Source organism: Protopterus annectens, chromosome 8.part0 (genome assembly GCF_019279795.1).
Source record: "Protopterus annectens isolate FY-2018-M chromosome 8.part0, PAN1.0, whole genome shotgun sequence".
NCBI lineage: Eukaryota > Metazoa > Chordata > Ceratodontiformes > Protopteridae > Protopterus > Protopterus annectens.
In genome coordinates this window covers 14,586,269-14,604,638 of record NC_056741.1, presented here as the reverse complement: position 1 = coordinate 14,604,638, position 18,370 = coordinate 14,586,269, and the positions used below count along the sequence as shown (strand labels likewise).

The window sequence follows — 18,370 nt, the reverse complement described above, 5'->3', positions numbered from 1 at the left end:
TTTCAGTTATGTTAGAAACCTGGGATGCAACTCCCAGACTTGTTCTGAGTTGATTCTAAACGACAAAAATACACTGAACCCACAGACATCGCCAATATCCTGGCAGACAGGTTTAGTGCAAACTGCCCCCCTCCCCAAAAGAGCAAGTATCTATCCCAGCAGAGGGCTGCCTCCCAAACATCTCTGATGCTCAGGTGAAGGCTGCCCTCTCCAAAGCAAAAAACACTGCTTCCATGGGACCAGATGGCGTCCCAGGTTGCATCCTACATGAACTCCAAGAGGAACTAATCCCTCAAATAAAACAGCTATACAATCTCAGCCTCACTACAGGATATGTGCCCACAGAATGGCGTACAGCAACAGTGGTCCCATTCCACAAAGGTGGAGCCTCTACGGACCCTGGAAACTATCGCCCCATAAGCCTGACTAGCTTAGTCTGCAAGGCTATAGAGAGGATCATCATGGAGCTCATAAACAAAGACATTGGGGACCTACAGACACTAGATCCTACCCAGTTCAGCTTTGTCAAGGGCAGATCCTGCCTTTTGAACCTGGTTGACTTCTTCGAAACAGTCACCAAAGCCATAGATGAAGGGAAGGTAGTCCACACAGCCTATCTGGACCTTGCAAAGGCATTTGACACAATACCCCACTCGGGCATCATAGATAAGCTATCCAGCTTAAATATAAACCCCTATGTTCCTGGAATTCATAAACTCAAATGCCATGGAACAACTAGTCACCATTCCCACAAGAGGAGATAACATACTTGATCTCATCATCACGACAACAATTGCACAACAACAAACACTGGAAGTATACCCCCACTGGTGAGCAAACTAATCTGAACCAATCTCGCTGCCCACCCACCATCCCCCCCCCACCTGAAATAAAAAAAAAACCAAGGTAACTTCACACTTCTAAAGCTTTCGACTTCACACTTCTAAGACTAGTGTGGGTCTCCTTAGGCCCCCTCCCAAAAAGTGAAAAACACTACTTCAAGCCAAAACAACTTTTTACTCTACCCTGCTACCAGCACCTGCAGGACTGCATGGATAAGGCAATCCCAAGCAAAACAAAGACTCTTTGTACCATTAGTAAGCTGGCACCCAGCTGGTGGAACCCAAAAGCAAAACAAAAGGAGGAAAAGAAAGGAAAAGAGCAAAATCCTTAAAAAAAAAATTAACACACAGTAAAAATCAAACTAAAATAAAAACTAAGAGTAAACAAAAAAAACAAAAAACGAGAGAAGACTCGAAAAAAAGCTAAAGAGAGAAAATAGCTATAATCTTAAAGCCTCTCTTTAGCTAGGTTAAAAAAACTGAAGAAACCACTCCTAAACATGCTGATATGCCAAAAAGATTGATGAAGATTACTGATCCTGCACACATCCCACACAACAACTTCTCATCCTCAAAAAACTTCTCACAGCCCAAACTAAGGAGACCCCTATAAAACATCTCAAGCCCACAAAAGCCTCTCTCTCTCTCTTCAAAACTCCTCTGTTTCCAAAAAAAAACACACACTCCATGGGACCTAATGGGACACTACACCAATTGTTGCTAAACCCACAGCTGGGACAATTAGACTAACAGCTGATACGCATTGTTATCAAAATCAGGCCTTTACACCTGATTCTCTGGCTGCTCGCCAGTCACCCATGGTGCCAAGTCACCCCACTTCACAAGGCCCTGCCTCCACTGACCTAATGTATTATATTAATGATAAAGGAGAATAATTGACTGAGATGGATCTAGACATTGGCTAAAGACAGAGACATTGGGAGATTTGCAGACCTTGATCCAATTTGGCTTTGCCATGACTTTACCAGTGTTCACCTTTAAAACATATGAGGAAAACCAGTCCTGACTTGATTTTCAGGCAGTCCAGCCAGCCTACCTCGAGGGAAGCTTCACCCATAATCCTTACCTCGATTTGGGTATCATTGAAAAAACTCACCCACTGAATGTTCATTGATAAACTCATCACAGATTTGCAAACTGGCTGGTGGCAGGACAGGGTTGCACTTGGGTTGCTGGGTCCATGTCAGACTCAAAGCCAAGTGCAAGCCTGTCAGGAAGTTTCAAAGCCTGTCACAAGTGGTGTCCCATGGGGGCTAGTCATGGGCCCACTCTTGTTTGGCATCTACTTTTCTGATCTACAAGACAGATAGATGGAATTAAGCCCTGGAAAGTTAAACACAAAACACACAGATATCCTTCAAGGAAAACACGTCTGAACACAATAGAAAAGCCAGTCCCCTCAGAATGGTTAACTGTTAAACATGCATAAGCCACGCCAAAAAAAACATGTAAAAGTTAAAAGGAAAAATAGGTTATAAAGAGCTAGCTGAGAAGAGGCAATCCACAGAGCAGCATTGAAGTTATCATGGGGACCCAGACCTAGGTTGGCGTAGGTTACTCATCACTCCTTCCCCCTAGCAGTGAGTACAATGAAGTATTTCTAGATTCTCCAGAAGATCATGAAGCTGTTCTCCATCAGATCAAGGGAGGTTATAGTCAGCTTTCTCATCAATCAGAGATCCTTATGACAGCACTTGGCATCATTTGGAATGTATCTGACCCGACACTTGCAGCAGCTGGAGAGGCCACCAAAGTCACTCAAAAGAGCCAGGCAAAAAAAAATCACAAAATCTATACACCACCCTGGAAGACTCAGATATCCAGCTCTATTCAATGCTCCGGCATAACAGCTCTAGCTGGTGCCTAAACATGCTCATCCAAGATGTGAAACCCATTCAAGATGAAAGGGTATGCATCAAACTCCAACAACCTATGCTTATGGAGCCATGAGAAAATTAGACTCGAAAGAGACTCACACGGCTATTAACCCCGAGCACAGGACAGATTCATCACTGGCGGAGCAGAGGATGCACCCGAACACCTCCTCAGAGATGTGCTGCAGAGCAGGCAGCTGTGAAGCAGAGCACTAAAACTTTGACCAATGGAAAGGAGATCCCAGGGATGGGACCAGGCATTTCACTCCAAATGTCCCTCGGGCCATGGCTCACAGCAATATCTCACCAGTAAACTACCTATGTCACAAGATGGATCGCAAACTGGCTCACAGACAGAACCCACAGAGTGAGAGTTGCTGGAGCCATGTCAGACTCGAAACCAGTCACAAGTGGCGTCCCACAGGGTTCTGTCCTGGGACCACTCTTCTTCGGTATATACTTTTCCGAGGTACAGGCAAACGTGGGAGGACTATGGCTCACCAAGTTCGCAGACGACTGCAAATTGGGTGCCATAATCAACTCTCCAGCTGACACAAACATCCTTCAAAAACGTCTCACAGAGACAGATAACTGGTGCCAGCGCCATGGTCTAAAGCTAAATGCCAAAAAATGTATAGTCATACCCTTTGGCAAAAACAATGTGCCCACAAATTACCACATAGGCGGAAACCCATTAAGTACAGAGAAAGTTATTAGGGACCTGGGGACCCAAGTTGATAGCAATCTCTCCTTTGAAAACCACATTGACAAAGTGGTTAGAAAGACCTTCTACATAGCCCACCTCATCACGAAGGGTTTCACATCTAGATCAAGAGAGGTAATCGTGCCCTTTATTCATCCCTCATCAGGCCCATCATAGAATACAATGCCCCTTTTGGGATGTACCTTACCCGACACCTGCAGCAATTAGAAAGACCCCAAAAGTATCTCACCAAGAGGATCAAGGGTCTCAAACAGATGCCATATGCTGCTCGGTTAAAAAAACTCCAGCTCTACTCAGTTGCATACCGCCTACTTGAGGCGATCTATGCCTGACATACAAAGCTATGTCAAATCCAGAATTAATGGACATGCTCCACCTCAGTAAATCTAAATCCCTTAGAGCCACACGCTCGAGGGACTTGAACCTCAGCACAGAAATAAATAGAACTTGCTGGAGGGACAGGTTCATAACCCAGAGGCTCCCTTCGCTCTGGAATAGAATTCCAGTTCATGTGAGGCAGAGCACCTCACTGAATCTCTTCAAGAAGAATCACGATAGGTGGATGGGGGATCGTAGGTTTGTCCCAGGGATTACTCCCGTGTCACTATTAGACAGAGGCACAGTAAACTAAACCTTAAAGGGCACAGTATACTCAAATCAAGGGTTGGTGTAAGCCATACAGAATCGGGCTAGGCTTATAATTGCCTCAAGGCAGATAGCCTAGTATGAACCTATGAACCTATGAACTTCAGAAACATGATGATTAAATGATAAGGAATTATCAACAATAGTACCCAGATCCCTTACAGCAGTATCTGATTGGAGAGGTGCATCTCTTACTAGATGGTAAGCGAAATTGTTTTGTTTACCAGAATGAACTTATGCTACATTTTTTACATTTAATTTGAGAGCATTGTTCTTGCACCAGTTGTTAATGTGGTCTAATTCATGTTGGAACAATTTTGATTCACCCAATTTACAGTCAGCTGAAAACTTAGTTAACCATAGGCCAGAAATACTGGCCTGAAGGTCTGAGAAATATATGCCAAATAGGAGAGGGCTCAAAACAGAGCCCTATGATACACTACTAGTAACTATTTTGCTTTTAGATGTGGCTCCTGCCACTCTACGCACATGGGTTCTGTCAGGCAACCAGTTAGCTATCCATTACACAATATAAGGATTTATATTCATATTTAAAAGTCTATCAATAATGCTTGCATGGGAAAAATGTCAAAGGCTTTGGCCAGGTCAAGACATGCTGTTACTGCATAACCACCATCCACTGCTTCATTTACTTTTTTAAAGAAATTAATGAGGTTAAATAGGCAGGACCTGTCTTTGAAAAAAAAATGATGAGGGTCCAAGGCTGAAAGATTTTCAATGTCCAAATTAATGAAGACTGGGGTAATGCACTCCACAGCTTTACATATGAGGCTATTGCATAGGGGTGTAAAATCTGGTTCCCCCTGGCTAGTTAATGAGTTACATTACTGTGATACTGCCTGTAACATCCTGAAGAGGTCCTGGGAACCACAGATGATTCAAAAAGGTGGGAGCTTTTATAAAAGCTAGCATCACTTATGTTTATGTGCTTTAGTCCGCCTTTCATTTCCCAGAGACCTTGCATTTTTATCCCCCTTGACCCTGATCCCCAAGCAATGTATGAGAACTCTGTAGTGACTGACTGCTTTTTTGCAGGAGGAATGAAGGGGGGGCCTGGATTCAGGGAAATTTGATATCTCGATGTCTCCACCAAGTGATTTCTCTTTTCACATATTCCAGGACTGGTATTTTAAAAGACAACGGGTGTTGGTGTTAGGAACAAAGAGGCTTCAGATACAATTGTATTTTTCTCATGTGGACTTTTGCAAAAGGTATCATGAGAATCATGGATACCATGAAATCCAGAATCCTGAGGTATGCCCTGACAATGACAAAAGTCTGAGTGGGAAAACCCCTGAAATAGATCCAAATATAGATTATTTTTCCAAGGGAAGAAAAGGTCTTTGAAGTGAGGTGTCTAGCAATCACACCAGAAACACAATCCTATGCAATGGAGTCAAAAAGACTTTTGAATTTTCTGTTGGAATCACAACCTGTGTGGGAGATCTCTTACCCAAGTCACAGATTATTAACACTCTGAAAAAGACTCTGCATAGATTAGCAAGTCATCTAAATATAGAAAAATGAGGATATCCTTTAGCCTGTAATGGAATATGATAGGGGATAGACACTTTGTGAACACTCTTGGAGCAATAGATATCCCAAAGAGTAAGGAAGAGAACTGATAATGTGATCCAGACACACATAGCCTTAAGAAATGTTTGAATTCTGGATGACTAGGAATGTGATGATAAGCTAAGTCTAAGGCTACTAAAAAACTCAATGAAGAGGGGATAACACATTGTGAAGTGAAAGCATTTTGAACTTAGGCACTATCACAAACTGATTCAGGAAAGAAGGACAGAAAACTGGTCTCAGAGAATTTTCCTTCTTTGGATCTAAAACATTCTTGAATAAAATCCTTCTCCAAACTGAGAAGCAGGATGTGCTCCCTTACCCGCAAGACAGCATGTCGTGTAGAACAGGGGGAATAGAAGGGTTTGGTCTCGTGGATGAGAAGGAATTCCCTAAAAAAGAGGAACTTCCTCTCACTGCCACCTGTATCCTAGCTGGATTAGCTTCAGAACCATTTGTCTGAAACAATCTGTTGCCAAAGGGAAAAATGGAGATTCAGACTTTTTGGAAGGGATGGGGTAATGTTGGGGAGGGGGTGTAAGGTCCCTTACACAGTTATTCTGCCTCATTTGACTGTCCTTTGTTCTTGGAGGTTCCAGTCTCTTTTTGTAACCTTCCTGCCATTGCTTTTTCAATGTCTGCTTAAATGCAATTTGATGAGACTGTTTATTTTGTTTCTTGCCAAAAAGTGGTTGAGGGAACAAAAATCCCAAGGAAAATTTATAGAATGAGGAATGAAAATCTGAGCAATTCCAAGAATTCAAAATCTCATTTTTTACATCTTCTGGGAGGTTCTGAGAAAGCAGCCAGACTAAACTTCTCAGCACACTACCAGTGGCAACAGTCCTGGAGTCAGTATGTACAGAATCATAAACACACTTCAGTTAGTGACCAAAGAATTTGAAAAAAAAATGGAAGTTATGTACTTACCATAACTTAGCATCTGTGTTGTCCATTTTCATTCTTCCTCACTGATGGGTTGTGCAGTCGACCCTTGGATCCAACTCAGACGCATTTTTCAGACTTAAATGTCAAGTCTTGAGCTGCTCCCTCTTCCCACAATGCTCTACACATTCCCCAGGTTCCTCAGATCGAGTTTGCTGCCTTACTGCCTACTGGACAAAGGGACAGAAACAGACAGAAAGATATCAGAGGCTTAAACCAGGAACATGAAGGCTCCTATATAGTATATAGATCCTCTAGGAGCAACTCGGTCAGGGGATGGTTGGGAGGGAAGGCGAGGAAGAATTAAAATGGACAACACAGATGCCAAGTTATGTAAGTACATAACTTCCAAACCTGATGGCTTTTTCTTTCTTCCTCACTGATGGGTCAGAATCCTCAACTATATAACTCTTGGGTGGCCTCAAGGAAGGATATGCCGGAGCACTGCCAAACCAAAAGAAGATCTACTTCTGAAGACAGTGTCCAATTTATAATGCATCACAAAGGTGTGAGTGTTAGACCAAGTGCCCACTGCACAAATTTCATCAATTGACATTCTGGAGGAGAAAGAAGATGACATAGCAATAGATCTAGCAAAATGGGCCCTAGGAGGGTGAGACAATTCCAGACCATTTTTTGAATAGATCAGGAAATGCAATCAGTAAACCATTTAGGCAGGGTAATTTTGGAGACTGCTTGACCTAAACAGTTAGGCAAAAATGATACAAATAATTGGTCAGACATTCTGTACTGTTTTGTTCTATGAAGCTAGAAACATAGTTGCCTATGCACATCAAGAAGATGTAGAATATATTCGCCCTTGTTAGAAAAGTTTGGGAAGAAGTCAGGCAATTATATAGACTGAATAATATTATTCTCTGTACCTACTTTAAGCGTAAAGGATGTGTTGGTACAAAGGGACACCCTATCCTTATTAAAAATAATGTAACGCTATTTGGATAATAATGCCTGAAGTTCAGAAATTCTTTTTGTTGATGTAATAGTTACTAAAAACATAGGTTCATAGGTTCATAAGTGTGTAGTAGGCTAATGACCCTAGATCCTTTACAAGCCTAGCCCATAGGATTACCCCGGCATCGTGCCACCTGACCTGAGTTCCCAGTGCCTCTGTCAAGTAGAGCCACTGGAGTGATCCCACGGGTGAATTTTCTATTTCCCATCCACTCATCAAGATTTGTCTTGAAGAGGGCCAGTGAGGCGCTCCACTTGACATGTATGGGAAGTCTATTTCATAGCATGGGCAGTCTCTGGGTTATGAACCTGTCCCTCCAGCTTGTTCTGTTGATTGTGGTAATGAGGTTGAGGTCTCTGGAGTGTGCAGTGCAGAGAAATTGGGATTTCTTTAGATGTAGCATTTCTACCAGAGCTGGGTCAGACATAGCTTTGTAAGTCAAGCAGAGATCGCCTCTAAATAGGTGATATGAGACAGAGAATAGTTGGAGTTTTTTTGTCTGTCCATATAGGACAAGTGTTTAAGGCCTAAGATCCTCTTTGTGAGGTATTTTTGTGGCCTCTCCAGTTGTTTCAGGTGTCTAGTGAGGTACATGCCAAATGGGGCATTGTACTCGATGACTGGCCTAATGAGGGAAGAGGTAGACAATGACCTCTTTCTTCCTGGACAGGACAGGAATTTCATATCACAAGCATTTGCTGGTTCAAATGGTTTCTGATTCAGGCCTTGAAGTATGACTGTGAGATCCCAAGGAGGAGAAAGATCCTTTATAGAAGGTCTAAGCAGGAAAATCCCTTTCATGAATGTCATGCATAGTCTGGAAGTACAAAGAGAACAAAAATCATTTCCAGACTGAAAGTTGTAAATAGCGGCCAGCTGAAGTTTTATAGTGGAACAACTTGCTCCTTCCTTAAAAAAGAGAAGTAAGAAATGAAGGATGGCTGAAACCAGGGCTGAAAAAGGGTCAATATTCTCTTTGGAAGCCCATATAGCAAATCTTTTCCATTTGCTTCTGTAGACTTTCTTGGTAAATGCTTTCTGGGATGCCAAAACTATATCACGGACAGAGGAAGCAAGCATGGACCTTTGTAAAATTACTGGAAGTGTTGAGAAACTATGAGATTAATGTAAAGGATGCCAGCCTAGCCAGCTAGAATTTTATAGATAATTCTATCATTTGTAAATATGAATGATGAACTACAGACTTGTTTTCTTAAATGAAAGAATATGCTGTGAAATGTTGAACTTAAAACAATGTAGCAACATTGCCCTCTGCTGTAAAGAAAGTTAAGTCAAGCATTTCTTGTCTATCCTTTGAAGTTAAAATTATTTCATGTATGTCCCTTTGAAGTTAGAATTTGGAGTCGATGAGTCTGGAGTGAAGCAACCTGCCTATTGTTTTAACTTAAGGAATAATTACTAGCGTTTACATGTGGAATGTCTTTTATGGCTGTAGTTTCCTGCAGGTGCAAGATAACAATTATGTAGTATCTGTTAGCCTGGGAACACCAGGATAGTGTGAAATGATGTAATGGGAACAAGGACTGCAATAGCAATTTAAAAAGAGAGAATCAGAAGGCATTAAGCACTTTTGTCTTGATCATCCAACTCATAGCACTGTCTTGCTCATATGTAATTATCTAAGACTTGCATTTTCTTTTAGATATAGATAGGAACTAGAAAGATTAGACTAAATGTTTTTTTTCTGTGATGTTAGAACTGTACTACTGAATTATTTTAAGTATTTCTGTGTGATCTCTAAACTGTTGACTAGCACTGTGTAGTAGAAAGAGTTATCTTGTGGTTTTAATTATTTATTATTAAATATTTTAAAACCATTTAACTGTGGCTGGTTTGTGTAGAGATAAGTTAAGTTCTAAAAGTACATTGCATGTATATAAGGATCCTGTACCAAGTCACTCTAATAAGCTTTGACTGTTTAGTTATACTACCAATTAGATAATAATATTGCACAGTAATAATTGGACACCCTTTTAAGGGCCTTTGAGTAGCTGATAAATATCAGCTGGGTGGTGGCAGATGGTACAACTGCATAGTCTGGGTAAAAAGGGCACAGCTGGAGACCTATGACAGCCTTCCCCAGGAGTGTCTGTGTGGTTGTATAAACTTGTCTCAAAGTGTGTGTGTGTGTGTGTGTGTGTGTGTGTGTGTGTGTGTGTGTGTGTGTGTGTGTGTGTCAGCTACTTGGGCAGGGACATGAAGCACTGGTTGGAAAGAGAGGGTGCTGGAGATTTTAGCTTGCCCAGCTGGCTGAGATCTGGACCCTATAGTTGTGCCAGTGGGGAGTCTTACTGGGGACCTGGAGAGCAAGGGAGCAGCCAGCCTCGGACTGACTGTGATCTCTGTGTGCTCTTAAAGGAAATTGCACTTCACTGTGTGTATTTATCTTTTCCGCATATTTGAGACACCCTCTCTGGTGTTAGTGGTGAGGATTGAGGCTCCTTGATTGCTGGGCCAGGGCACAGGCATCACAATTAACTTAAAGGTGTAGAGACTGGGGTGCTGACTCTCCGACGGGTGATATAAGAGGTCCTGGCTGGGCTCCAAAATCCAAGGAGGGTATTTCAGGTGAGACCATAGAAAGGGGATCCAAACCTGACAAGGCCAAAAGGAGCAATGAGGATGACTGAGCACTTCAGCCTGCTGGCTATCTACAGGAATTTCAGGATCAAAGGAAGTGGAGGATAAGCATAAGGAGACTGGGGGGCCAATCGAGAACTAGAGAATTTCTCGGTGATTCCCCCGGAGGGACGATCAGAGCAAAGTATTTCCTGCACTTGCTGTTTTTGGGGGAAGCAAAGAGGTCGCAAGGTTGGCTCCAATGGCTGAAAATCAGATTTGCCACTGATTGATTGAGGTACCACTCGTGAGGGGTCAGGATGGACCTGCTGAGTTTGCTTGCTAAAACACTGGAATTCTCCAGTATATGCATTGCAACAAGAAAGTGGTCTGAAGATATCACCCACTCCCAGACCCTCATGGCCTCTCTGCATAAGGGGTAAGAGCAGGTTCCACCTTGTTTGTTGCTATAGCCGACTACTGACATGTTGTCAGTATGTAATACATAGTACTAAAGGGGAAACTGTCCTGAAAGTCTTCCAACATTAGAAGAACTGTTCTCATCTCTAGGACACTGACATGTAATCTGGTCTCTGAAGAAGACCATGCTCCTTGGACCATCTTTCCCTTGAAATGCCCCCCACCCCGGTTGGGAAGCATCCATGGTCACTGTGGCTATGAGGGAAGGAAGGAGGAACACCCTGCCCAGGGACCAAATAAATCCACCATTGAAGATATTGTTTGCAGATCGGATTGATGGGAACAGATAACTGCCAATAAAGAACAGACCACCGAATAGCGAAAGTCCATTGGAGGACTCACATATAAAGAACACTGCTAAGGGAACTAGTATAATGACAGCAGACATAGAAGCAAGAGCTCATGGTATCAATTTTGCAGAAGGAGACGGTAGAGAGATTATGTCCCATACTTGATTTCTCAAAGAACTTATACAATGTGGAGTTAAAGAAGCCACTTGGTGTGTAGTATCTAGAAGGGGACCAATGAATTCTGAACTCTGAATGGGAGACAGGTCTAATTTGGCAAAGTTTATGGTAATGCCCTGGGATTTGAACATCTGAAATAAGTAATCCCTGGTCTGAAGTAGTCAATGCCGGGTTGGGGCAGGTAGAAGCCAGTCCAAATACGGAAACATCTGGAATCTTTTCAGTCTCATATGAGCTGCCACTATTGCCATGCATTTAGTATATACTATGGTGGCTGTGGTGAGTCTAAAGGGCAGAGCTCTGAACTGGTGATGACTAGCTCCCAGCCTGAAGTGCAGATGACTTATGAAGAGACTATTTTGATGTGAAAGTACATGTCCTGAAGGTCTATAGAGCACATCCAATTGTCTTTGCCAACAGTGGTAGAATGGACTGAACCATAACCATCTGGAACTTTGACTTCACATACCAATTTAGGTCGCTCAGATCCAGAATGGGTCTCACGTCCCATTTTCTTTGGCACTAAACAGAAGTGACAGTAAGTTCCAAATCCTCTTTGTTCGGTCGAGACCTCTTGGATGACTTTTTTTGCAGCAATTTTTGAATCTCAAGTGTTGCATGCTCCCTCTGACTGGGTGGTACATCAGGAAGTTTCTTTTTTTCCACTGGAGGAGGATGGAAACAGAGAATATAATAACTTCTGGATATTATGCTTAGCAGCCAGACAGGTGAAGGCATCCAGGTGCAGTGAAAAATTACCCTCAACTGCATCCAGGAATAGACAGTCGGGCAGTGCTTCAGGAGCACTGATAGGGCCTCTCAGAGAAGGGTTCTCTGAAGCCCTAATTCTGCAGACCCCCTCTGCCTCTGAAGGAAGAATCCCTGCTTTGATCCTGAAAAGACCTTTGGGATTTCTGGAACCAAGTCTTCTTACCACCTTGTTGGTTTCTGGAAAAAGTATGTGAGAGGGGTAGAAAACTTGATCTCCACAGCAGTTTGCTGTCAGTAAGAGTTGCTGTATGGGAGATGAGCCTCATGGAGACATTAGCCACAGAAGCAAGAGTAGCCAATTGGGGAGATACTTTCTTGAAGTCCTCATCTGACATGGTCTCCATGAGAGAGATGGAAAGTTACCTGACCAAATTTCTTTGCAAGCAAGTGAAATGTGCCAAGTGATTTAATGACCTCAGCACAAAGGTAGGTGAAGCGTAAATGCACTTGCCACACCTGTCCATCACTCGAGACTCCCTGTTCAGCAAATGGACAGAGGAGCTTTGTTCAGCTAGTCAAAACAATGGCATCAACAGGAACACCTTTAGACCAAAGTAGTCTGTCTTTAGAGGGAACGAGGTATTTGTCAGGGCATTTGCGGACTGGTTTGATTGTATCCAGCTCCTTCCAAGCCTGGCAAGAAAATAAGTCAATCAGTTCATGGGGGGATCACCCAAGATGTAGATGGGCCCACCCAAAAGCCTCCAAGAAACATATAAATATATATATATATATATATATATATATATATATATATATATGGGTTACGTTCAGTACATCGAACTTCCACAAGATCGAAATCCACTGCATCGACACTGCATAATATCGACACCCGGAGAGCCGACATTCCCCACACGGTAAGGAACCATTTGGCCATCACCATGAACTTTGCCCCATACCCCTGCGGTAGTGCGTTCTCGGAGTTGGAATATTAAGTAAGGGGGGTGGGGGGGTGAAGCCCCCCACATCTGTGTGTTTGTTTAACTGGTAGATATGGAGTTTCGGATGGCCAAACAGTTCCTTACTGTGTGGGGAACGTCGGCTCTCCAGGTGTCGATGTTATGCTGTGTCGATGCAGTGGATTTCGATGTTGTGGCCATTCGATGTTCTGAAGGTAACCCATATATATATATATATATATATATATATATATATATATGTATGTATATATATATATATATATATATATATATATATATATATATACACACACACACACGCACACACACACACACACACACACACACACACACACACACACACACACACACACACACACACACACACACACACACACACACAAACACACATATAAATATAAATATGCAAACGTATATGTAAACATGAGTAAGGACTTAGATCTGTGACTTTGGAAGAATAGAATAATTTACTGGCAAGGTAAGTGAATTTGCTTAACACCCAGAGTAATAGCAGTAAAAGTAAACCCTTTGTTCTGAGCTTGTGGAATAACCTTTAAGACTAAGCAGCAATTTTTTTCTAGCTATTTAATTAAGATGTGCCAGTTTTCAGCAAGAAGGAACATTATTATATTGCATATGACATTGTAAGGTAATAAAATCCTGGTGGGATACCATGCCAAACATTATTTTAAGTGCACTTAAAATCGGCTGGCTTTAGAATCTGACATGCTTCTGTTAAGCTGTAGTACCATGATTTGTTTTTTTCTAGAACCAAGGGCATGCAATGTTAGCTACAATAAATACAAAACTGACTAATTTTACAAAATGAAATGAGATGATGTTTGGCACTATTCAGCTCATTTTGTTTTGTTAGTGGATGTAATTTTAGCATATCTTTATTAGCAAACCAAATAAAAAAAAAATCTAAGAAAGACAGGAGTCTAAGCTGTGCATGTCATTGTATAAACATGGCACGTGAAACGTTCTGGGGTGATATGTTAAGAATGATATACTAAACTTGCAAATTATTTTTGAAAAGAAATGTTTATAATCCTATGAATGCATTTCTTCCTAGTTCTGAGATGTCGGAAATGAGACAACATAACAAAAAAGCTGCCTACACTAAAACTATTTAGGTCTGGCTATAATTCACAAGTTTAATTACATCTATTTTATTTATTTGATATTTGATTACCAGGAAAGTCCAACTAGGCAGAAATCCCAATTTCAGTGAAGACTCAGGAAAAAAAAAAACTATAATGTAAATTGCATACATATGATCATGGAAACATACAAGTCATAAAATAAGTTACAAAAAATTATACAAATGAGATAAAGAGAATGAAATAACATGATTACATCAGAGACAGAGAATATTATGGAGAAAGAAGTAATGAGGCACAGAAGGAGCAGAAACAGAAAACTTGATGGAAGAATATTATAGCAATAACCCACACCTGGGTGTGGGTAATGCTGGATTCACCCACGGTTGGTGTGGTTTGGTCAAGAGGGCAAAGACAAACAAAGACAACTGTGGGTAAATCCAGCATTACCCACAAACAGAAGTGGGTTATTGCTATTATACAATGACAATATTTAAGAAAAAAAATACTTTTCTTAAATAATGGCATTGTATAATGCCTCCTTGGTGTTCTTCCGCAGCTGTCTGGTATTCTGCGGCAGTTCTGATGTAGTGCGCATGCGCATGCTTACATAGTACATCAGAGCTGTGGGTGGAAGCAACGGAGAAAGCAAGATCTCCGTTGCTTTTTACAAAGTGTCTCGCTATGTTAAAGGAGTTTAACATAGTGAGACAGATTTAGAAAAAGCAACAGAGAATCTCTGTTGCTTTTTTAAAGCTCTCTTGCTATGTTAAACCCATTTAACATAGCGAGACAGCTTTAAAAAAAGCAACAGAGAAAGGAAGATCTCCGTTACTTTTTTTAAAGCTGTCTCGCTATGTTAAACTCCTTTAACATAGCGAGACAGTGTCTAAACAGCAACGGAGATCTTGCATTCTCCGTTGATGTAAAAAAAAGACTTATACTAATGGAAAAAGTCTGGGCAACTGGACCTTTTTCCATTAGTATAAGTCTGATTTACATCGTGCATGCTGACCAATCAGTGTGCACGTTTTGGAATATTAATGGGGGATCGTTGTATAATATAGGCTAAGAAAGGTGGAAAAGAAGAGGGAAGGGGGTGAAGAGAGTAAAAGAAGATTTACGGATGACAATATAGAAGGAAATAAGGGAGAAGTAAGGGTGGGTGCTAAGAGACGTAAGAGGGATACTGGGTGTTTAGTAGATTGCAAGGAGGAAGGAGTATGGAAGAGAAAGGGAAGAGACAGATTATAAGAGAAAGAGTATAAGAAGGGGAAATAAAACAGTCAGTTCAACCTGAAGAAAGGCAAGTACAGAACCTAGAGTTGAGAAGGCATTCTTTCAAGGTATGCTTAAAAATGGGACCTGCAGGTGTTGCTCTAATGTCTGTAAGAATCCTGTTCCAGGTTTTGGCTACTAAGCAAGAGTATGACCTATGTCCTATGCCTTTTTTAGGTTTATGGGTTTCAAGAAGCTGTTTCTCAGATGAGCAAACTGAACAGCTAAAAGGTAATGTTTGAGAGTGTTACTGATGGATGGACTGTGGAAAGGATTATATATCATTTTGTGAGCAAGTAGACATTGAGTGTACTTGAGATAATTGGGCAACTCAAACCAGATTAATGTTTTCAGAGTACAGTAGTAGTTGAGCAGCGATGACTTTTATACGACAGACTGGTTGCAAACCTAGCTACCTTTCTACAACAAAGTTCTAATTTTGTAATGAAGGAGCTCTGAATATTGGTAAGAAATTGAGAGACAATTGAGACCAACATTAAACGAAATGCCTGTTTCTATAAAATATAAACTCCATTACTCTGACTTTAACATCCATGTTCAAGTCTTCTGTCACAGAATGTTCTAAAATAATAACTGTAAGATTTGTAACAAGCATCAGCAACATGCAGAATTCAGTCATCTGGTCAAAGCGGTCTAACAAATTGTGTGACTTTCTTTCCCCAGGATTCCAGTGGTCTGGCTGCTCTGACAACCTGTCCTATGGAATCTCCTTCTCACAATCTTTTGTTGACAACCCAGAAAGACGTCGTGGAATGTCATCCAGCAGAGCATTAATGAACTTACATAACAATGAGGCTGGCAGGAAGGTAAGTAGAACACAGAATGATGCATGGAGGATTGGAACTAAAAAAACAGATAAGAAAAGAAGGCAAGCAAGTCGTCTACTCAGAGGCGATCTCTGCTTAACATACAAGGCCATGTCAAACCCAGAGTTGTTGGACATGCTACACTTAAAGAAATCCCAATCCCTCAGAGCCACACGCTCCAGGGATCTAAACCTTGTCATCACAATAAACAAAACATGCTGGAGAGATAGGCTCCTGACCCAGAGACTCCGCAGACTCTGGAATAGACTGCCCATACATGTCAAGCAGAGCATCTCTTTGGCCCTCTTCAAAAGGAACCTTGACGATTGGATGGGAGAAAGGAAATTCACCCCGGGGATCACGTCAGTCTCCCTGCTAGACAAGGGTCCAGGGAAGTAAATAGCGTTGGAAGAAATAGCCAGGGAATTGTTATGTCTAGGCTTGTATAGGCCCTAGGGCCAATAGCCTAGTACCAGCCTATGAACCTATGAATAGAGTTTGGGGTAGGCAGTGTGTGTGGTCAGATGGCTACCGGTCCTGCTGGTCTTCAAGCTTAAACATACTCCTGTATGAAGAGATTTAGCTGAGTATGTGGGGTGGCAACCATATACAATTGGAAGATTTTGCGAATTATCTAAATTCTACCGTGACTTTTTTGAGGTTTAAATCAACCATATCATAACATGACATCTTGTTAATAAGCAATGGATGTGCTTTTGAAACCTCCTCCTATAAAAAAGCTATTAGAAAGGCTATATACTTACATAGAACTAGTACGCATCTTAGACATATCTTTCCTCATATAGTACGTGGCCAGATAATTAGGACATCTAGAAGGAATACTGATGAAAATGCATAGAATAAGGCAATTCAAGGTTTCCATTGGTCACAAATTTTTCCTGACAGTCAGAAATTGGGAAATTCAGTGATGGTGAGAGTACTTCTCAGATATTTTTAGTCATTCTGAGAACTAACATATTTTTGTAGTATATTTCCCAAAGTGTTTATTGTTGCACTTGTATTTCCTACTTAAATTTAAACTATTTTGTCAGAATAGCTTTTTGCTTGTTTTAAATTGCATCCTGGGTGATGTGAAATGTGATTGTTAGCAAGCAGTTACACTAATAAAAAAAATCCTCTTCATGAAGCATCTTAAAATAAGTACACGAGAAGTGTGAGCATTTGTTTTTATAAAACTGAAACAATGGATCTGTCTTCCAGTTAAACTTTATGCTCTCTGTGGTAAAATTACATATGTTTTGTCTTTTGTATGAATAATATCGTAAACATGAATAAACCTGAATTCAGGAAAACTGTAAAGTATACATTGCAGGAAACAAGTTTACGAATATGATACATTCTTCTTCCAGTCTTCATTTCTTCAGTAAGATGTTTCGTCCTCCATGCTCATCTACTGTAGTTTCAACAAAAATTCCTGTTGCCAGAGCATGTTCTTTTAACATGAACAGCATGGATCTATATCTGCTTATCTGTTGCGTTAAGCATATTATTTACTGTTACTTCAAACCTGTTGATGGCATGAATAAGAAATACATGTTCACTTATTGCAATATGTGGAACAATAGTGGAGTAAGGAGTGGGGGCTTTTGTCAGGTCTGTGCCTTTTCCAGAGGTGGCAACCTTAATTCAAGCTGTACTCTGATCACCCTAGTATGGAGCAGGCATCAACAAAGGAAGTAAAATATAAAAAGACCTACTTATAATTCAAAGTCAACAGAAAAATTCTGTTTTTGCCATAGGTATTACATTTCAGACTCTTCCATCTTCCAAATGTCACCAGGGTACCTTAGGTTTTCAAACTTACATATAATTTATGAAGCTGCAGCAAGAAAAAAGTAGAAGTAAAATGTGGTTTATATAGCTATACAGACACACACACACACACACACACACACATATATATATATATATATATATATATATATATATATATATATATATATATATTTATATATATTCCCTAAAAAACAACACATTACCATAACTTCGACTCACATAACACCGAGACGACATTGCCAAAAATGTAAGTGGACAAACTCCCTGAATGGCGTATTTTGCCTCCGGGAAACTAACCACTTGGCCACAGTGGCGAACTTTGCCTTTTTCTCTAATGTACTGCGATCTCAGAGTTGGTGTATTTAGTGGGGGGGGTGCAGCCCTCCATATGGGGGTTTGGAGGGTGAAGCCCCTCACTTTGGTGGGTTTAATTTGTTTTGGTTGTTTGTGTTTTACTTATTTATGGCCAAGTGGTTAGTATCCCAGAAGTGAAATACACTGTTTCAGGAGTTCATTCATTTAAATTT

At 41.0% G+C, this 18,370-nt stretch overlaps 1 protein-coding gene across 2 annotated transcripts in view; it reads left to right on the top strand.

Annotated features, from left to right (window-relative positions):
- LOC122808609 (protein Wnt-4-like) overlaps positions 1-18,370 on the top strand; it is a 449,218-nt gene that overhangs the window by 334,747 nt on the left and 96,101 nt on the right. For both annotated transcript variants that reach the window (XM_044079568.1, XM_044079569.1), the window contains exon 4: positions 15,904-16,046. In XM_044079568.1, coding sequence (XP_043935503.1) covers positions 15,904-16,046 — 143 coding nt within the window. The remainder of the gene's footprint in view (positions 1-15,903; positions 16,047-18,370) is intronic.